Raw genomic sequence first — 22,823 nt, forward strand, 5'->3', positions numbered from 1 at the left:
ATATATGCCACCATGTCAAGAGAGCCGTTACTAGCCGTTGGCCAGTTTTCTGCGTAGGCATCGGAACTTCCGGTGTATAGAGCATTGGTTCTTCCGGTCACTCTGCGCTCTGAAGTAACCGTTGGCCTCTCTGACACGCTGCAGCAACTTCAGGGACCATCGGATGAACCGATGCTGACGTCATTGCACCGACGCATTACTCCGGTAGCCGTCGGATCTTCCGGTGCTGAAGGCTTGGCTGCTGCATGCTTGGCATTGTCTCTGGAACATAGTACGTTAAATGCACCGATGCTTAACTTGGCCTCGTCGGTTCAACAGGTGCTTCACTCTTTCTTCACTTGATCTCCAGAGGTGCTCAGACTTGCACGGATGTCAGGGCGTCGGATCTTCCGACAACCATCGGATGCACCGATGCTTAGGCATCGGTTAAACCGGTGCCCCTGTTTTCTGCCAAACTCGTCCAATGCATCGCAGTGATCAATTGGATCCTTAAAATTTATTCTATCTGATAGTGATCACTAGCTGATAGTGATCAGAGGATACTGGTAGGTAACACACATTCTTAGGTTGCTGACTTTGAATAAATCAGTATAAGAGAGACCTGCAAACTCGATCACCATCTGACGGCCGGACAGATACAGGGGCGCAGGCGCAGCACAAGAGAGGACGGCTACCGGCCGGCCGCCCTACTGCTGGCTGCTGGTTTAGTTTATTCGGAGCGACCGGCCACAACAGTATCTATATGATCCTGCAGGGAATGTCAATATTTATAAACACCACTACCGACTGAATTTTCAGACGTCTTAGTTTGCTGACCTGAGTCGTAAAATGATGCAGCATATACCGATTGAATTTTTAAATTGTATTTTTTTTCATAATACAATTTGTATGTTTTTCATCTCTCCATGCATAAGTGGAGTTTTAAGTTGAAATTTTACAAGATAATAGTACATATCATCATAACACATGTTAGAAAAATAAATCATAATTTTTTTATTATTTTGATAGATTGGGATATTTTATAATAAATTAACGATTGGAGTTCAAAATTATATAAAAACTAGCAAAGAAAAAGTTATTATATTTTTAATATACATTTTATGTCCACTACTACCCTCCAAAATTTGAAATTAAAATTCAACTTGTGTATAGAGAAATAAAAAAGACAAAATATACTATGGGGTAAAATAAACTAAACTATATAGTTTAGTGGTAGAACCAAGTTATACTTTAGGAGGTTACCAAGAATTTGGCTATAGTTTCATTATTTTAATAGAGTTCACAAACTGCAACTATTTGCACCTAACAACAACTACAAATTAAATAAAAAACTAGAACAATTTGTAGTTCTTGGAGGTTGGTCCAATAAGTAAAAGGAAAAAATTCACTCCTCTTTTTTCTACTAGTTAGGTCATATAAGGGTCATATACAGTATTTTGTATAATGATCTAGTTTGGACATAATAAATTGTTTGGTTTTTTTTCTATCGGCATTATGTGTTGCCTGAAAGAGAATGTGCGCACAAATTAAGAAAGTACATCACCTCTGACCGTACCGAAGAAAACTAGCAAAATTTTATGAAGAGAAGCACACACAATAGTGGACTTAACTTCGCCGAGTGTTGAGATGATAATGTCAAATATATGCTTATATAGAATGCATAATATACTAAGGTAGGAAAAGAACATATTCGACATTATCATCTTTATTGTAACATTATCACCTTCGAAATGACATTTGGACATCAAAATAAAGGTGGATCCAGGTGAATCGATCTTTCTTTCAAAAGACCATAATCTTTATTCAGCTATAATCTGCATGCGTTGTGCCCCTAACATAGTAACTGTGAAAATCCATATTGGTTTCTCTGAGTTAATTAATAAATCAATTAGTTGATGCATATTATGCTAGTTGTCCTTTTTTTAAAAAATACATTAGTTGTCTTTTTAGCATGTAAATTTCTCGCTGTTAAAGGATATTAGTCTCACCAATTTTTACTATTCATCATTCTATATGTATATATTGATCTAAATAATTGAGAAAAATCAAATATTTTGGAGTTGTATATTGTTACTTGCCTTGCATACAAAAATGTAGCAATTTAAGTGCCGGCCTTATGTCAGAGGTCATACCGAAAAGTTGAATCTGACAAGGAATAAATACTTTAATGTAGCATTTTACTAGTAAGCCCGCCGTTGATCTGCTAGTGTCAAGGTTGTGCAATGCAAATAATGAACATATAGTCTATGGTCGCATACATAGTCTAGCTAATTAAGCAGGAGATGCATGCATATGTTCAAATTTTGGAGATAATTTCAACTCATATTTATGTTCTTGATTTTCACCAATTATTTTCTGGAGAGTGACGTTAGAGCTGAAATTCAATGAACATGTTGCATCTACTCTCGACTATTATACACGGTCAGCGACTAATATAACAGAAACAATCTGGGTGCCGTCCATATCTTCCTTGGCTTTCTGATCGAGATATTCATAGCACATAAGTTGCATCTGACCACAATCAAGCCAGATGACAGAAATTAAGAAAACCCCCCTAATGCTTCATTGACTTAAGCTGCTGGCAGTTGATCTGCCTATTGTCTATGTGAGCAACAGGTTCATGCATATCAGATGTTAAATTGTATGTCGGCAAGAAGAATAATCTATATAAACAAGGAACTCTAAAACAGGAACATGTCAGGAGGATTCTTGGCTCGGCCATCGCGATCTTTGGGTGCATCTGATAAGTCTGTTGTGAGATGGTGGGCTGCTAGTAATAGTTATTAACTCCCTTAAACATGATTAGAGCTCACAAGTCACAACACCCCTTTGATACCAGCCTGATAGAGACTGATGGCTTTGAGACCGGGATGCTATACTGGCGAATATTATTTTAGGAGATATGGCACATAATGGGTGTAGATATGCAATCTTTTTAATTAGCAAATGAGGTTGGAGTAATGGTGGTCACATGCATACAGAAGTTAAGTCAAATAATAAGATGATGTCGGAGGAGGGTACATGTCAGCAAAGTGGCTTCCCTGCTGACTTGATGCAGTTTGAGTCAAAGTCCTGAAAATCCCCTTATCTTAATTAGTGTGTCTAACAATGTTCCAAACTGACATATCCCATAAGTCATCAATTACAATAAAGTACATAACAAAATATTTGTACACGTCAGCATGCTTCATATAGAAATTATTATATAACATAGAACATTCTAAGAGACAAAATTTTAAATTCAAGATGGATATGTGCTAATAACCAAAATTATGAATGCCTGCAATTCTTACAAAGTTTTCAGGCTTCAGAATCTCCTAGCTAGGTAAAGTAATATTTATTGTCACTCCATCTTTTTCAAGATACAAGGTTTGGAATTTCGGACAAATTTTTGTGATTTTCAATTCTACCGGTGATTTTGGGTAAATGTATATGCTGGTAATTTTGCTTTTTTGAAAAATATTTATTCAGGTTTTCAATTTTTCGTAAAAAATTCACAATGTTTAACAAAATTCAGCCAAAATTTCATGATTCTCACTTCTACCAATCCCTCCCATATTTGTGACACTACCGACAGGCCCAACCGAACTGTTAGCCCTAGCCAGGTGATCCAAACAATAGCACCTCCATCCTGAAATATAAGAGGGTCTAAGTTGGTCCTAAGTCAAACTTTCTAAGATCTGATCAAAATCATAGAAAAGCAATAATATTTGCAATTTTAGATGAGAACACAATATCCATTATGAAATATACTTTATTAATTTGCCTATTACCTATATTATTAGGTAAATATTAATACCTTTCTCTGAAATCATGGTCAAACTTTGGAATTTTTCACTTCGGTAAACCTTGAATCCATTGCAAATTTGCTGATAATTCAAATACATATAGATTTAGGGTTCCTTTAGGATATCCTTCGTAACAGTAGAGGACTAGATGTGAGTAACCTAGATGCAGATTTAGTGTTGTATTTAACATAAATTTGAGAAGAGTACTCCCCAATGAGGTTGAGTTGCAACAAAAATACTTGCTACACACTAGTAGTCTAAACAAACAAGAAAGAGTAGAAGAACACAAAAACACCATCAATTTAAATATATGTTTGATGGTTTTATTTAGGTTGTTTTCTATGGTGCTAGAGATGTTTAATTTAGATGCAGATTTAAGTGTCTTTTGTCATTATGATAGATGTGAATAAGTTAGTGATACTTAGATCTAGTTAATGGTATTATGGTTAATAGTTGTTGGAATTTGAGACTACAAAATCGATGGCTGTTTGTTTTATTTTTTTTATAAAAAATTGTCATATTTTTTCTACCACAGTCCGTGAGTGTATCCATTGTATGGCTAGTGTGTCTCTAAGGCACTGTTTGGATCAAGAAGCTAATAGTTAGTTGCTTGGATCCAAACAGGTCTAGCTAATAGTTTAGGTAATTGTTAGTTGAATACCAAATAAACTATTTTCACTAGTTGAACAAAATTAGCTAATATCAGGTAATATTAGTTGTGGTGAAGCGGGTCTAGGCCCGTAGATGCATATGGTAAGTTTCGGTGATTAATGACAACCATATGCCACTAATGTGTGTTTTGAAGAAAAAATCAATCATCATTTTTGCCTCATATGAAATGTGAAAGGAGATCCCTCAATTCAAACATTCATACATGCCAAGGGCTCAAACATTAAGATTAAGGACCTTTCTAGAGTCAAGTATCATAAGGAGATGAATGACACTTGATTTAGTTGAGGTTTTCACTACTACAGAACAGGCCTTTGTTCCAGGACATTTATCCCGGCTGCCTTTGGACCCGGGACAATAGGTGGCTTTTGTCCTGGGTCCAACGACTAACCGGGCCAGCAGGGAGATAGAGGTCTTTTATCCCGGTTGTAGACACCAACCGGGATAAAAAAGAAGATTTTTGTCTCGGGTGGTGGCTCCAACCGAGACAAAATACCCCGTGGCCTTTTTGTCCCGGGTGGAGCCACCACCCGAGACAAAAGGGAGCCTTTTTATCCCGGGTGGAGCCAGCGCTCGGGACAAAAAGCGACCGACGTCTCCCTCCCTGCCGATATTTTCTAAGTCGCTGGCTCCTCTCTCCTCTCATTTCTCTCCCTCTCCTCTCTCTCTGCCTTATCTTCTTCCTCCCACCCCCTTCCTCAGCTGCCTTCTCTCCTCCCTCCCTCCGGCCCTCAGCTCCCTCCCCGGTGCGGGCGGGGCCGGCGAGCCGCAGCTAGGGCACGGCCAGGCCCCGGCGGCGGGCACAAGCTCGGCCCGGCGGGGGCGTGCGGTTGCCGGCGTGTCCAGGCCCAGCGGGGGCGGCTTGGGTCCGCGCCCCGGCCAGCGACGGCGAGCTGCGCCCGCTGGCTCGTGGCGAGCAGCGCCCGGCCGCGGTGGCGCGAGGCCGCGGCGGAGCAGCGCCCGCTGGCCCGTGGCGACGCGAGGCCGCGGCGGAGTAGCGCTCGCTGGCCCGTGGCGGCGCGGGGCCGCGGCGGAGCAGCGGCCGTGGCGCTGGGACGACACGGTGGCGCGGGATCCGGCGAGCAGTGCCCGGTGGCCATGGCGCGGGGCTGCGGCGAGCTCAGGCTGCGGCGAGCTCAGGCTGCGGCGAGTGGAGGCGGCGCTGGGCTACGAGGTTCCTCTTTGTTTTTTTTTCTTCAATAATGATTCTGGGATTGAAATTGAAATTATGTGAATGATTTGGTATGGATTATACGCATGATTTGTTTGTGGATTTCGATTGTGATTGGGTTGGTGAATGATTTTGTCACTGAGAATAAAAGATTTGGAAAAATGGGAGCCTGCATGTGGACGAACCGCAGGCGAGGTCGGGCCTGCGAGATTTTTTTTTTATTTTGCAAAAATATCATTTGTCCCGGGTCGTGAGCTGCCGGGACAAATGGACAAAGGGCATTTATCCCGGATGCTTAATCCCGCTTGAAAAACCGGGATAAAAGGCTATTGGCAACCGGGACTAAAGCCCTATTCTGTACTAGTGTTTATAGTTTTTCGTTCTTGGTCGTACTATTAAGAGGGGTTCTTGAATTAGTAGCTTGATCCAATTTGAGTTGGCCTTAGAAATCCTGCACACTTGCTCAAACTCAGTTCAAGATAGCTCAAAGAAGTCAAAAAACACTTGGAAGAACAAAAATTCAAAAAAGAAATCAACTCCAAGCCAATTCGGCTTAAAACTAGAAAAAGTCAGTTTTGGTGTGCTCTTGGAGTTTGTGAGAGCCCCAAGAAGAGAAGATTGTACATGGTGTGAAACTCTCCATTCTATAGTGGAGAAGGAGCATTCTTAGTGAAGACTTGCTTCTTGGTGTGGCAAGGGAGCAATACCCTTGTGTGGGTGCTCCAACTTAGATTAGGGGGGAGCATCAACTCCTCGATACCACGGGAAAAATCCTATTGTCTAGAGCTCTTTGCATTTACTTCCTTGCATTTATATTTGCTTGTGCTTGATCTTGCTCTAGCTAGCTTGGTTATTGACTAGATCCTTTACAAGCTAGTGTGTTCTTTTGACTAGGTTGACTATTTGTTAGTGTGATCTCACTAGAAAAAATAAGTATATTAGTGTGTTTACCAACCTAGTATCATGATGCTAGTGTACTATAGTTGATAGGTTTTAAATTTGTAGATTGGACAACACTAGTTTTATGCTAACGACTTGTTAGATTTTTGAAAAAGTCCCAATTCAATCCCTTTCTTGGGCCACGATTCTTTCATGTGGCCTATTTCCTAGCAAACTATTAGCAGCTAATGAATCTAAACAAGGCCTAAATATATGTAGTAGCATGCGCACAGGAAGTGTAGGGAAGAAGGTAATAAGAGCATATAAGAGAATCTGATTATTTGTTAGTTTTGGAATTCAAAATCAACGGCTTGATCATTGCTCCTGCTCATTAGTCCGACGCTTCTTGAACTGCCACGTCGGATCATCCGGTCCCACAGCACGATTTCCAACTCGAGAAACATGCTCTCTGCAGAATCACCCGAGGCTTGCTCCAACGAAGTTTGACTGCGTCGGATAATCCGGCTTCTTTGACATGTTTATCCGACCCGGTCAATTCGGATAATCCGACCCTACTGACTTTTGCAGAACTCGTCCAATTCGGCGTTTTTTTTTTGAGTTCTTTCTTCGTGTTTTGCTTTACTAGAGCTTTTTATTTCATTCTAGAGACGTGATGAGATATACTTGACAAACACATTAGTCCCAATGATTGTGTTGTCACTCGATCACCAAAATCACTCGAAATGACCTAATATGGGGCCATGTTCGTTACAATCTCCCCCTTTTTGGTGATTGATGACAACACAATCAAAGCAAGCATAAATTTGTATAAATTGACAAATTGAACCACTTACACTTGCTTGGATGCTTACCATCATCCAATGTAGACTCAGACTCCCCCTAAATCCATGATTTCCCCCTTTGCTTCTCCCCGTACTTGCAATTTGTCCATACTTCTCCCCCGTACTTCTACTTCAAATGCCGATTTGATCCACTTGGCATTTCTCCCTCTTTGGAAGGCATTCCTCCCTTTGGGAGATACTTGCTTTGATCCATACTTTGGTATGCAATGATCAAGCTGTTGGTTTTGGAATTCAAAATTCAGTGAAGGCCGGATGATCCGAAGCATCAGTTAAGAAAGGTTCGGATAAATGGGTCGGATGAATGACGTCATAAAAAACTGCAAAGGGCAATGGTCACTGGGGAACCCAGTGGGGTCGGATTATCCGACGCTACACACAGGAAAAGGTTAACGGCTCTAAAACGGCTAGTTCGCTTGGAGGGCCCCCTGGTCATTTGAAGCTTGCTGGAGTTCAGAGAGATCCTAGTCACATTGAAGAACACCTCCAAGCCAACCCAAGTGCTTAGTAATCACATCTTTAGGTCTTGAGTGAGTGAGTGAGCAAGATTGTGAGCCTTGTGCTCTAGTTTTTGTGTGAACAAAAGTGTATCTCGGTGAGCCGGCCATCCTTGGAGTCTTGGTGACTCGCCGGAACGTCAACGACCCTCCGGCTTGTTGTGGATTGGCGTCGACAAGCTTTGTGCGGGGGACGTGGACACCCCCTTCCTTGGTGGAGAAGCTCCTTAGTGGAACCCGGAATCAAGATGACCGTGGACTCAGTGTTCTCAGAAGAGACTTGATTGCCGAGAAGCAATACTCTTTGTGAGTGCTTCAACAACGTGGATGTAGGGGTGTCTTTGTGGCTTACCGAACCACGGGATAAATCTCCGTGTCACAAGAGTTTGCTTTCTCTCATCCCTTACTTAAGCTTCCGCATTTACTTATTGCAACCTTTGTGTGCCTCTACTTTCATAGAGTAGATTCTTGATAGGATTGGCTCTAGGTTGCATAACTCTTTGGGATGAGGGTTTTAAACTAGATAAACCTTAGTGCACATCTAGATAGCTTACTTTAGTTTAAATATTGTGCAAATTGGTTGGAGCTTTGAGGTTAAGGTTTTTAGTTTGCCTAATTCACCCCCTCTCCCTCTTAGGCTACGAGCACCCGATTCCTTTCAGTATCTTTCAGGTCCTCCCCTTGTATGTTTTTTTAGAGTATGGTCTTGTTTGGATCCACCAAAAAACATCACATCGAATGTTTGCACACATGTATGGAGTACTAAATAAAATCTATTTGCAAAACTTTTTGTACGGATGGATTGTAAATCAAGAGATGAATCTAATGAGCCTACTTAATCCATGATTTGCAATAGTGATGCTACAGTAACCATCCGCTAATTATGAATTAATCATGAATTGATTAGGCTCATTAGATTCATCTCGTGATTTACCACCCATCCGTGCAAAAAGTTTTATAAATAGACTTTATTTAGTGCTCCAAAATAGTAAGATTCTCTTCCAAAAATTTACGCCAAAAACATCTAAACACACCCTATGTCACAATTTACAGGTAAACTTGCACCATTGTCTGAACTTGTCTAATTTGTTCAACTTTGTTTTTTTGGGCAATGTGAAGGCATTGGAAGGGGAAGGCCTGAATGATTTTTGGATGTACTACTACTCACATGGAAGCAGCCACGCTTTGTTTATCTGTTTGATTGTGACCTCTTAAAAATATAGCAGCACATGCACAGTAAAAAATTATGCTGGTTGACTTCCAAAACTGAAACTCCCCAAGAACACATCCTGCTCCAAGTTTTCAATGCGGATCATAGCAAAATTAGAAGGATAATCAATCTTCTGACAACAAACTAAGGCGATTCAACCATAAAAAGCAAACTTTCTGCAAATCTCAGCTTGACGACGACGGTCGCATGAGATGAGCTCTAGTGGTGACAATGGCAGCCGCGGCCACAGCCCGACTTGGCCTTGGTTTCATCACCCTTGAATCAAGTCGAGACCGGCACGTCCTTCAGGTACTTGGACGCCGCCAGGGCGACGGGAGCCGCCATCGAGACGGCACCGGACGTGCGGGCCCGCTGGCAGAACTCGCCGGAGCCCGTGCAGACGCCGGCGACCCTGCGGCCGCAGGTGCCGAAGTCGTCCACCGAGAACGCCAGCGCCGAGGACGAGTAGAGGAACACCTGCGCGGCCGTGTCGACGAGCTCGGCCAGCGACTTGGCCGCCTTGCCTTCGCCCTCCCTGCCGCGCACCGCCAGCCACGCCGCCGCCGCCTGCAGCGCCGCCGATACGACGTTGGCGACGAGAGAGTACCTGCACTGATGGTCAGCGCATCGATGGAGCGCAGGAGGAAGAATGCATAGATGGTGGAGCCTACTTGAGGGAGCTGTAGTCGCTGTAGGAGACCTGGGTCGCCGGAGCGCAGCCGGCGCAGGAGCGCTGGGAGGCGGACGCCATCATGGCCGCCGACGCCACCGACAGCGCCACGGTGGCGATGCGGAGGGCGAGGCTGGCCGCGTCCGACGACCCATCGGACTTGCCGGCAGCCATGGTTGATGGTTCGGAGCAATAATCAACGAGCAAGAACGCATCATCTTACACACCAGAGATTAAGCGCTTGCCTGAGCAAGACAAGCTAGTAGTTGGACAGGGAAAGAAAAATTAAGCAACCTCTAGTCCAATTATCGAGCATTTATTTCCAATTAGTTCTTCGCTAATGATTCTGACAGCAGTTAGGTACTACAACTGCTCATGTTTAATTAAAAAAAGATCAGTGGATAAGTTTTTGCTGCCGAATGGGATGAATGCTACATGCATGGTTTATAAGACCGTTGACTTGCAGGGTGGTGCCTTGGCTTTTCAGCACAGCAGGCACATCAATCACTAACCATCTTGTTAACCATTTTCTATTGCTACTTGCAAAGATTGCTTACTTCATATTTTCCACTGGATCATATTTTTCTTTTGTGTCATAATCCATTTCTAGGGAACTTTTTTTTTCACCAAATAAATTTTGAGTAGATGCTCGCCTGTATGAGCGCAACTACTTAAGTCAATGATATTTCTCTGTTATATGCTTCTCAAAATTGGCTACTGGCACTGCAAAAATATTGACATTTTTTTGGAGGCGCTGAAAAAAAAAGGATCTCCTTTTATCTAGAAGACACTTCGAGTTATGGTCATTTTTGAGTGGATATGTTCTATCTGAGATATGGCAGTAGAACCCGTTTTGCGACCCAGTAAATTTTTTTTCCCTTTTGCACTTACAATTTACAAAGTACCATCGAATGGCGTGAGCTTAAGATACTTAAGAATTCTTTTTTTTTCCCTTCTTGCACTTAAAACGTACCACAAATTGGTGTGTATATTGGAGCGAGTGATAGTTTTTTTTTTCCTCTTGCGCTAGAAATGGATGTATTGGGGCTAGATTTTCATTTATTTATCGTTTTTTAAAACTGTGGTAGTAGCTGGTTCTCAGTTTCCATGTTATGATAGAATGATTGCACATGGAGAGTATTCTATTCTGAACATTATGTACTGGTGTGTACTATAGGGTTGTGTGTGTGACTTGACCTCGAACAGAAGTTAGTTAGAAGGTCTTCCATCAACACATTTATATTTATACAACCATATACTTGTTGTCAAGTAAGTAGGCACGAATGTCTAGCAAAATCAGATTAAAAGAACATGTGTTTACACAATGCAAGTACCATTATTCAAACAATTGAACAATACACACCTGTTATACGACATTTCCTGGCACTTGCCACCAAGAACAACATCAGTCAATGCCCATCAACAAAGTTTGGAAACATCATGTTTTTATACAGTTAGTGAGGTCCTATTTTTCTTTCCTTTTATAATTTTGAAGCTTGTTCGGCCAAAGCTATAAGCTGTCTCCTTAATATGGAATTGTAACTGAAAGACAAGGAACAACTAGACGTTAGTAAAGTCATAACTAGACGTTAGTAAAGTCATAACTCATATAGCTTCTTTTTGTCTTTTTTTTTCCCTTTTGCCATAGTTATTTTCCAACATCGACTTATTTGCTTTAGCCATCTTGAGATATAATAGTACAGGTAAAATCACAATTTCTCTTAGGAGGAGTTAGGCCAACCGATATGCTTTGCAACTCATTTAACGATGGTTTGGGTGTCTACAATTAGGATCGAGCGAGTCCTTAACCGAAGTTTATATGCATATTTTCTTATTGTTACAATGTCACCTAGTCCCAACTCATTTCCTACGCATCACTAAAAATCATTAAGGGCATTTTTGGTACGTCACAAATTTAACATTTTCATTTTTGCCAACTACTCCCTCTAGGCACACATGTCTTTTAAAACTTTGTGCGAGTTTTGGGCTATCAAAGCCAAAAGAAACTCTTTTTACACGGATTATCATTTTATGATTTGAGTTTGGATTTTGAAAATGAGTGGATTTTTCTCAAGATGTAGTTTCCTAAAAGTATAGCTTTTCTGTTTATAAACATACAACAAAAGCGTATTACTAACTAGAAGTTTGTCTTAAATGCCACAAATTTAAAACTAAGAAAGGTATTAGTCAAACTCTCAAGTGAAGGCAGTAACTCATCAGCATAAAGTGGCAAAAACAACAAACACATTTACAGAATGGTTTTGACAAAAGTAAAACGCCAACATGTTATTAGGTGGCAAAATTAAGAGCGTCGTTCTAGCTACTTAGCAATCAGAACAATTTCACATAATTTTTTTTACCAAGTAAAAATGCAAAAAGAGGCTCGCAATATGCAATATTCAAACAGAATTTAATTCCATGGACTGTATGTAGGTACATAAAAACGGGCCACAAAGTGATGACCGTTAATTCAGAAGGCGAAATAAGTAAATCACACCAACTAATTACAGCGACTAATCTCTTATATAGTACAGTAATAAACAAACCAGGTAAAAAATGAAGACGCAAGACCTAATTAATGCTTGTGGTGGCAGCCATGGTCACAGCCACCCGACTCAGAGCTGGAGCTGGAGTCCGAGTCCGAGCCGCCGAGGTCCGCCGACCCTCCCAAGGCCCTCACCACCTCGGCGACGGACACAACAAGCTCTCCATGTGTATGCATACAAAATTACATGCTCTCCATGTGTATGCATACAAAATTACAAATACTCCACCAAGTGGTTGTTATTACTAATTACAAAATGGGTAAACAAATCACCCATCATTCATCACACGAGCAAATATAATTACAGTTCTTGATTTCTCAAAAAGAAAAAGGGACTTGCTATGCTTAGTGCTTGGAATGGCACCCGTGCCCGCAGACGGAGTCATCAGAGTCCGAGTCCGAGCAAGAGCCGCAGCCGCAGCCGCCGTGGCACCCCCGCGCCGCCGCCGCCCACTCGGCGAGCGACACGGCCACGGCGGCGCTGAGCGAGAGCCACATGGACACGTGCACCTGCGCGCAGAAGCGGCTGCCGACGCTGCTGGCGCAGACGCTGAGGCGCCGGTCGCTGGGCTCCACGTAGTAGTAGATGTCCCAGCCGGCGGCGAACGCCGCGCCGGCCGATGTGTAGAGCAGCGCCGGCGCGGCGGCGGCGAGCAGTGGCGCGAGCACGGCCCCAGCCTTCCTGCCCGCACCCTTCCCGCCGCACACGCAGAGGAAGATGGCGACAGCCTCCAGCGCCGCGGCGATGGAGGCCGCCGCCACCAGGTACACGAAGGCCGGGAAGTCGCGGTAGGCCACCCTGCGCGGGCGCGCGCCGTAGTAGTCGGCGTAGACCGTGCACTCGCTCGCCGTGGCCATCACCGCCGCCGCCGCCACTGCCAGCCCCATGCCGGCAATGCGGAAGACGAGGCTGACGGGGTGGCGCCACTTGGCGCCGTCACCGGACTTCTTCTCGTCGCACATGGTGATCGATGATCTCGATGGTCGAGGCTATGGCTGTGAGATGATCGGCACATACAGGCATGCGTATATATACACATACATGCATGTGCAAATGAAAGAAAGTGGATGCTAAAGAAATTAAGAGTAGTATGACCGTGAGATGAATCTTTGTATATAATTCTTGGTAGACCAATGGAGGAGTGTGCTCATGGTGAACTAACGTGTTAGCTAGCTAGCAAGGTTATTGACCACTTCTTCGTTCGTATACTAGTTTCTTTCTTTTAATTTATTTCTCCCATAATGAACTGGCATATATCTAATCTCACTCATTTCAAGTAGTTACAAAAGTTGCTCATTGGTGATGTCTGGAATAAACAAAATGTGTTCATGATTGGTCACTGGCCACTGGTCGACTTATTCATTTGGTTTTGTGCTAACCCAGTAGCTCCTCTCAGTCGAGAGTACGATGAATTGATTAGTAGGTTCCATCTTCCACGGTTCATTCCTAGTTTTGTATTTTGAAAAAAAGGATATATATAAATTCCATGCATTAAGTGCATGATAAAAACACCAAGGCTATACTACACTATTTACAAGGCATCACACTTTGAATGAGTACGTATCTTTATGTTCTTTTTGAACTGATTTGATTTCGGTTAAGGGGGTTAAACTACTTGGAACGCCTTTGGTATCATGATGAGTACTGTGATGGCCAAATCTTAATTCCAGTTCTAAAGTCATATCCTTGTTCGTTTGATAAATTCTAACTTCCAAGTGTTAATGTGCTGAAAACTAGTCTTGTTTGAGTGCTTATTAAAATTTGTTTTTTTCCTAAACATTTCACGCTTGGCCAATATGAAGTTTTATCCCAACATATATACTCTGAATCTAGTTCTGTCGTGGACGTGTGAGAAGTTAGTTTAGATATTAAAAAACGCAGTCGAAATCTGGTCAAACCCATGTATTCAGTCTTAACCTGAAATTTGTCCAAGTGTGGAGAACAGCCTGAACCACACCCCGTAGACACTAGTTTTTCTCCAAACTTTGCTCATAAACTCTCCAAAATTGACCATAATATAACTAATACTTCTATGTTCCAACTTGAGATTCACAGAACGTTTGACCATAATATAACAGCATATTGGTCCTCGAAATCCAGCCCATAGTTTGCAAAAAGTCATTCTTCACATCTCTGAATTTTCAGAGGAAGGCATAATTTTGCCCAAATTTGGAGCTACATATCTTTCAAAACGTGCGTCTTTTATCAAAGTATCCTTGTTAAAACATGTAGAGGCTTCTTAGGGCTACAACTTTTGTAATTTGTACACGATTTATGTGAGCTTTGGGGCTGGCCAAACGCTGTCGTTTTGGAGGTGACGCACTGTGTCTGCATCGACTTGTTGTGGTCGTGCTCGTCAGAGATCGTCTCCCTCGCTCACCTGGCCGGCTCACGTTTCAATCAGCCCGGGACGGCCTCTCCTCCTCCCTCGCTCGCCGTCCAACCCAGCAAATGGATTGATGGTGACGTCCTCTTGCTCAGTCAGGGGCTCGCTATTGTCGCGCGTTCGTCCTTGGTCACTCCGGAACGCCGGCTTGCCGTCGCTGACAGTACTGTCGTCGCCTCACAGAAGCGCGCGGCGCTCGCCCTCCCCTGTTCATCTTCTACCTTGAGACAGGGGAGGGGGTTCTGCAGCCAGCAAGCAAGGAGGGAGGGGCGGGAATGGGTGGTAGGTGGGCAGGGGGATGAGGGGCGGGAATGGGTGGTAGGTGGGTGGAGCGGCTGCCGGCGAGGTCACCGGCGGCCAGGGTGGTGGAGGGTTGCGGTGACCTTATGATCCCCGGTTGCTGGGGTGGGGCATCTCCATGGCCGCCGTCCATAGAGGAGGAAGTCGGGGGCGGCGGCGGTCAGGCGGCGGTGACGGTTCTGCCGGCGGAGGGCGCGGGAGCGCCGCCGGCCGGGCGGGACCGGACAGCCGGTGGGCGGTGCCGGCGGCGGGGGCGAGGAGAAGGCGGCGGCGCGCGACAGCGACCTAGGTTTGGAAGGGTGGCGGCAGAGGGCGGCGGCCGCGCCAGAGCCTGGGAGGCGGGGAAGCAATGGCGGGGCGGAGCACGGCCGGCCTTGTACCATAGCTTTGCATGAAATCGCGCGCGCTAGGATTAGACCCCGTCGCGGCCGGCATGGGCGCCGGAGCCCGTGTGCCGCCGGACGGTATCAGTTCAGAGACACCGTCCATCCCCTCGGGCCGGCGAGGAACGCTACCTCCGCCTCACAGCGCGGCTCGCCGGGGCGCCGCCGAGCTCCGGCCGTCTCTCACTTCCCTCGCCCCCTCCCCCAGAGAAAGGGAGGAAGTTTCAGATGTTGTGCCCTTAATAGGGGGAGAGGGTGTATTAGGCAACTTAAAAAATTTAACCTAAGGCTGCAACTATTTTGCACAATATTTAAATTAAAATATGCTATCTAAATGTACAACTACGGTTCATCTAGTGTGAAACACTTATCCCAAAACAAGTATTGCAATTATAACCAATTCTAGCTTGATGCTACTCTAAGAAAGTAAAGGCACACAAGTAGCAAATATGAAATACGAAAACGTAAAGGGGATGAGAGAAAGCAAACTCTCGACACAATGATTTACCTAGTGGTTCGGTTAGGCACAAAGCCACTCCTACTCCACGTTGTTGACGCACTTTATTGAGAGTATCGCTTCTCGGCCACCAAGTCTCTTCCGAGACTCTTCTTGCCTCGCCACCAAAGCTTGCAAGTCGCCACGGTCACCTTGGCCCCTGGATTCCACTAAGGAGTTTCTCCACGAAGGATAGGGGTCTCCAAGTCCCCCGCATAGAGATGTCGACGCCGCTCCACACCAAACTGAAGGGTCGTTGACGTTGTCGGTGAGCGACCAAGACTCCAAGGGGCCGGCGCACCGAGTACACATGTTGATTCTCTCTAGAACCACAGCACAAGGCAACAAAACTTTGTTGTCTCACTCACTTAAGAGCTAACCTAGCACTAACACTCTCAAAAATGTACTAAGGACTAAGGATTTGATCACTAAGCACTTGGGTTGGTTTGGAGGTGTTCTTCAATATGTATGGGATCTTCTTAAACTCCAGCAACTTGAAAATGGTCGGGGTGAGGCGCTTATATAGCCCACCAAGTCGAAATAGCCGTTTGTAGCCGCTATTCCTTTTTCTGCATAGGGCATCGGAACTTCTAACGGGGGGCGTCAAAACTTCCGGTCCGACTGTGCCCGAATAGTAGTCATTGTAGGTCTGACAGCTGACGTGGTAGCCATCGGAACTTCTGGTGGTATTGAGTATTTTCAGCTAAGTCAACTGTGCAGTGAAAATTAGTAGGGCCCTTAGGCGTCGGAACTTCCGGTGAGGGGTCATCGGAAGTTCGACGGCCACCGGAACTTCCGGTGCTACTGATTTTCTTTTGTTTCTTCCTTGCACTTATCCAACTCATCGCAACTGTCATTTGGAATGGTCTTCAATGTCTTGACGGTGAATTGAACGTCTCAGCGGTGAATTGGACGTTTCGGATACGGTTTGGCGCTTCATCCATGGGACCTAAAAAAACCTACAAATATGATCTCGCAAACTTGTTAGTTCCATTGATTGCGTTGTCACTCGATCACCAAAATCACTCGAAATGGCCTAAATGGGACCATGTTCGTTGCTTATTTCCTTTCATTTCAATTCATATTAAAAATGCATAATCGAATGTGAAGATAAAAAACATAGGCAATACCTTTGTTAGGGCTATTTGGACAAAATAATTGCTATAACACAACTAAACAAAAAATTAAATATATTTTTTGAAGTAAAATAAGATAAAATGTTGAAAAAAAACTAGTTACCCGCGCTATTTGTGCATGCCACCTTGCTAATTATATATTGTTACATGTGGGCTGCCCGGGAAGGATCAGATAGATCATTGTTGTTTAAGGATCGGAACGCCAGGCAGCAGGTAGGTTCTCATCATTGTATCATGGCCCGATGAGAGTGCTACCAGCCGCATAAGCAACAATCTTAGGCCTCCACCTAACCCAACCACGTCTACGCCTTCCTCTCCCGAACCTTCCCGTTCCGCTACAGTTGAGAGGGCGAAAGGAGGGCGACGCCGTGCTCCCGCCGGCGGGGACGCCGATCCCTTCCGCCTCCGATGGCCTTTTAGGCCTCGGATGTGTGGGGGATCCGCGTCTCCACCGCCGGCGGTGTAGATTAGGTCCTAGGTTAGCTAGGGTTTGGTTTCCCGGCGGCGACAGTGAGGCGGCGGCGGCGTCGCGGCCATGGAATAAGTCCCTCCGATCCCGTCCCCGTCTTGTTGGTGTTTACTCCGGCGCCGGCAAGGGATCTGTGAGGGCGGGGTTGACAGGAGCTGGAGGTCTCGCCGAGGTGAGATCTTATCCGGTTCTTGGTCTCTCCGAAGTAGGAGTCAGCTCCTCGGCGCTTTTGTTGTGCTTTGTGCGAGCGTCGTTGGAGCGGTGCAGGGGTATAGTTAATGGGTTGATGGTTGTCGGCGTGTTGGACTTGAGCGGCTCCCGTGCCGCCGCCGGTTGGCGTTGTGCTCAGGTCTAGGGGTGGAGTAGCATGGGGTGTGTCCCCGGCCGAAGTTCCTCCACCGTCTGTTGCATATGCAGCTCCTCTCAAAGCCTTTGTGCGAAGGTGCTTCTCCAGCCCTTGATGCCTCTGCCGTTCTCCTTCTTCTCCGGTGAAGGTCTGGCTGCCGTTGGAGGTGGGCGACGGCGATGGATGATGGTTCTGCGGAGTGGAAAAGATCTTACGGACCTCGTTGTAATTTTTTCTTTGTCTAAGGTCTTTTCTGCAAAAGAGTGTGGACAGCTGTCCCCTGTGTACCTCCCTAGTACGTTCCTGTATTTGTACTGTCTGGTGTTTGTATTTTTCCTCATATAATACAGGTTTGTTTGCTAAAAAAAACAATCTTAGGCCTCCTCCAACATTGCACTGCTGCAAAACGCCTGGAGCCGTTAGTACTAGCTGGCTATTTAGGGCATGTTTGGTACAGCTCCAAGCAGCTCCAAATCCTAAAAAACAGCTCCACTCCAAATTTTTCTAGCCAAACGCCTCAGCTCCACGAACTCCAGATCCGTAAAAAATATGAATCTAGCTCCCAACTCCACCAATTCCAGGGAGCACCTCAAGGGGTGCTCTACAAACTCTAATTTTGTGGAGTTGGTGGAAATTACCCACCTTTGCCATCCGTTACACATACCCCTTCGCCTTCTTTTTTCCGTCGTCTCCCAGCCGCGGCGCCTCCTCTTCCCGCGACACCTCCTCTTCCGCCTCCTCTTCCGATCTCCTTCCCTGGGCGCCGGCGCCGCCGATCATCACGGCATCCGGGTGGCCGGAGATCCGCCGGGATGTCGAACTCGGTTCCTCCTCCACCGCCTCCTCCGTTTTCCTCCTCCAATCAACCCAGAAGAAACCCTAGGGTAGGCCTTCGTCCTCCATCTGCAGGCGGCGGCGTGGCTGGCCATGACGTCCTTGGGGCGGCCGACGTTGGGGGTGTGGGCGCGGCTGGCAGTGTGCAGGGCGTGGGTGCGGCCGGCTTTCACGGCCCGGGCATGGCCGGCGGCCACAAGGGCCTGGGCGCGGACGGTCTTCATGGCCTGGGCGTGGACGCCAGCCAGCAAGGTCTGGGCACGGCCGGCGGGCAGCACGGCCCGGGCGACATGGCGGGAACTGGTGCGGCATCGGCATCCGGTGGTAGCAGACGTGGCAACAAAAAATCAAGGGATGATGAGGTATATTTTTCTTCTATCTAGAATTTCATACATGTGTTGTCTTAGCAAATTTCAACAATGTTATGGAGAATCATGGATAGGGTGATCAAATGGCTTGGAATGATGAGCATACCGCACTTGTTTGCAAATTGTTCGCTGAACAAGTTAGAAAAGGAAATAGGCCAAACACTCATTTGAATAATGTGGGCTATACCGAGGTGAATGAAAGGGTTTTTCAGTGTACCGGTATTATGTTGAAAAAATCTCAACTTAAGAACAAATGGGACAAGTTGAAGGCTGATTTAGGTGCTTGGAGAAAATTGATGAGGAAACAAACCGGAACCGGTTGGAATTGGGACAAGGGAACTATCAACATGGATGCCGAGTGGTGGAAAAAAAACAAAAAATGTGAGCACTTCTCATGCATCTAATATTTTTCTTTATTTCTATAATTTGAATACAATACAATTGCTTACTGTAGTTTAATTATTTAGGACATACCTGGCGTCGGGAAATTTAAGAATAGGCCTCTCCAAAATGAAGATGAGATGAATGTAATGTTTGGGAGCATCATAAATGAAGAGATAGATCATTGGAATCCTATGTCTTCCAACCCGATCATACCCCCTAGTGGAGATGCCCCCCCTCATATTGGCTTGGACGACAATGATGAAGAAAATGATATGGGTGCTAATATTGACTCCGACAATGGTGATGAGGTTTTGGAAGTCTCTCCTACACCTGGCAATGCTAAAAGAAAGGCTCATATTATTAGCTTGGTGTCAACTTATGTGGACCGTTTATTTATTTATGTCGCGAGGACAAATGATCTATTTGTGTCATGTGGAGAAATTATCTATTTGTGTCATGTGGTCATGTGGAGAAATTATCTATCTGTGTCATGTGGCATTAATTATATGTCATGTATAATTTTTTGCTGGACATCCTCTCATTTTATTAATTATTGCAGATGTCTAGTGATGATTCTAGTGACGAGAATGAGGAATTTTTGAAAATGATCTTAGGAGGTGCTATGCTGGGTCAAATATATGTTGACATGTTTCTTACTAAAAACCCTACAAGGACGTCTACGACAAGTGGAATGGGGTTTATGTTGGAGCTTTTCAACACTCCTGGAGAATGCCATAGCCAACTGCGCATGAGTACAGAAATTTTCTTCGACCTCCATGGGCTATTGGTTCAGAGGTATGGGTTGAAAGCATCGCTGCACATGTCAACTATAGAGAGTTTAGGCATTTTATTATTCATTTGTGCGGGAAATGAGTCCAACAGAAAATGTCAAAATCGATTCAAGCACTCCGGTGAAACTATTAGTAGAAAATTTGAAGATGTTCTTTACTGTTTGATGGACATGGCAAAGGATTTCATTAGGCCAAAAGACCCAAATTTTCATAGGATCCATAGGAGGATAAGGTATGATAAGCGGGCGTATCCATATTTCAAAGATTGCATTGGAGCACTTGATGGCACACATATTCGGGTTTCACTTCCACCGGATGAGCAAGTGAGGTATATTGGGAAAACTGGGATACCCACCCAAAATGTTTTAGCAGTTTGTGATTTCGATATGCGATTCACATATGTGTCAACGGGACAACCGGGATCTATGCATGACACAAGTGTGCTATACAATGCATTGAGTGTGGACGAGAAATTCTTTCCGCATCCTCCAAAAGGTAAAAATAATGTCAATAATTAAATTACAACCATTAACCATGAAACTATGTTATTAATTTTTTCTATCATTTGTAGGTAAATATTACGTGGTCGACGCGGGGTATCCTAATCGCCCCGGTTATCTAGCACCATATAAGGGTGAGAGGTATCATATGCCTGAGTGGCATAGAGGTACGGAACCTAGAACCCCGAAGGAAAAATTCAATCGCAAACATTCATCAATTCGCAATGTGATTGAGAGATCTTTTGGCTTATTGAAAATGAAGTGGCAAATTCTTTACAAGATGGGGAACTACCCCATGTGGAAGCAAAAAATAGTAGTGGTTGCTTGTATGGTCCTCCATAATTTCATTCGTGAGCGTAACAGTGAGGATGCAGACTTCGCTCGGTTTGATCGTGATCCTAATTTTATGCCTACCATACCGAAAAGGTACAAACGATTTGTTGTTCCAGCAGACGCATCAGATACATCTACTGCGGAAGCCAGTGCCACTTGTATGGATACTTTTCGGGATGAAATTGCCACAGCACTCGCTCTTGGGTGGAACTAGATTGTAATGGATTAGTGAAATATTTCTTAGCATTTGAACAATTGATGTGTGTTAAAAGAGTGTGATGATCACAGTTGTTACATAATCAAATGTATGGCATGTCAATTTGTTATTTGAAAAAAAAAATCCACCTTGTGCCATGCACATTTCTGTTTTAGGCGCAGCAAGGGAGAAAAGGACAGCAAACAAAAAAAACAAGGGCAAAGAAGGGAAATCCAATCAAAACCTCTGTTTCCGGAGCTGGAGTTGTTACTTTTGCCAAACACATTTCTGCAGCTCCAGAATAAGAGCCTAGCTCTGCGGTAGAGCTGCTCTGTGGTGGAGCAGCAGCTCCAGAGCTGGTTTGGTAGAGTTGGAGCTCTGCCAAACAGGCCCTTAGTACCGGTTGTTAGGACCAGTTGCAGCGCCCGGTTCTACATGCACTACCACATAGAAAAAATGCGCTCGGATAAATACGCATGCGCCGTGGTTCGAACTCGTGACCTATGACCTCGAGCATAGTCTACTCTACCATCCCACTCACACAGCACATGTGAGTATATATGGGTACTATCCTTTTGAAGTAATCCGAGCGGACCATTTAGTACAGGGCCATGACCATTTGATACCCGTTTGTAACACCACCCGGTACTAAATGGTGGCATTTAGTGCCGGGTGGTATTATGGATCGGTACTAAAAGGGTGGGGGGCTCCGAGAACCATTTAGTACCGGGTTATAACACCAACTGGTACTAAATGACGGTATTTACTACCGGGCGGTGTTATAACCCGGTACTAAATAGCTCCTGGGGGCATTGTGTTGTAGAACCGGTACTAAATTGATATTAGTACCGATTTTAAAGTAACCAGTACTAATCGGAGGTAGACAAATACCTCTCTTTCTAGTAGTGATGGTGATAGCTCATAGGAATCCACATCATCATTTTGCTTACACGAAGGAAAGAGAAGGTGAAGAGAGATCGAGGTGTTCAAGAGTTAGCTCATAGAAAAAAGTGGGCTCCATACTTTATTAATGTGAGAGAGGTTATGGGACCAAATTAAGATACATTGAGCAATATACCATGAGATACTCTCTCTCTCTCTCTCTCTCTCTCTCTATATATATATATATATATATATATATATATATATATATATATATATATATATATATATATATATATATAAGGTGGACATGCTTCGTCGAGCTAGTGCACTAGCTCAACTGTTGGAGGAGGCCTAGCATGTGGTCCAGCACCAGCATTGAAAGGTATGACAGGTGCCGGAAAGGTTGTCGAAGCTTTCGCGTATGCATGCTGTGCCGCAGTTGTCGTCGCTAATAAATGGCCAGCACGCCCCTTTATAACTACCGCTCAGGTGCTCGTTGCAGCCATCCCAAAAACCCTGCGAGGACTCTGCATGCAAATGCATGGATCCAGACATGTTACATGCAAGATCGAAAAGAATAACAATAATGTTGAGACGACATCGCAAAAAGAATAATGGAGCGAAATAAAGGAATACCGGCGGTCAGGATGACGAGTAAGAGGACGACGGCGGCGGCCGCAGAGAGGTTCTTCCTTTGTGAAGGCACCATTGGTACGTTAGTTGTAA

At 44.7% G+C, this 22,823-nt stretch overlaps 2 protein-coding genes across 3 annotated transcripts in view; both read right to left on the minus strand.

Moving 5' to 3' along the window:
- Positions 1–22,823, minus strand: part of LOC120684593 (tropinone reductase-like) — an 81,559-nt gene that overhangs the window by 20,676 nt on the left and 38,060 nt on the right. The gene's annotated exons all lie outside the window — the stretch shown is intronic.
- On the minus strand, positions 9,132–10,001 carry LOC120684598 (CASP-like protein 1U3). The gene is made up of 2 exons (XM_039966458.1): positions 9,746–10,001; positions 9,132–9,681 (listed from the first exon to the last, which is right to left on the minus strand). The coding sequence occupies exons 1-2, from the start codon at positions 9,916–9,918 to the stop codon at positions 9,357–9,359; spliced, it is 498 nt and encodes a 165-aa protein (XP_039822392.1). The 5' UTR covers positions 9,919–10,001; the 3' UTR covers positions 9,132–9,356.

Source organism: Panicum virgatum, chromosome 8N (assembly GCF_016808335.1).
Source record: "Panicum virgatum strain AP13 chromosome 8N, P.virgatum_v5, whole genome shotgun sequence".
Lineage (NCBI taxonomy): Eukaryota > Viridiplantae > Streptophyta > Magnoliopsida > Poales > Poaceae > Panicum > Panicum virgatum.

What these genes read in the sequence shown, in the direction of transcription:
- LOC120684598 (XM_039966458.1), bottom strand. Translation starts at nt 9,918, where the DNA reads ATGGCTGCCGGCAAGTCCGATGGGTCGTCGGACGCGGCCAGCCTCGCC. An exon ending in AGCGACTACAGCTCCCTCAA is followed by an intron (nt 9,682 to 9,745) that starts GTAGGCTCCACC and finishes CCATCAGTGCAG; the next exon opens with GTACTCTCTCGTCGCCAACG.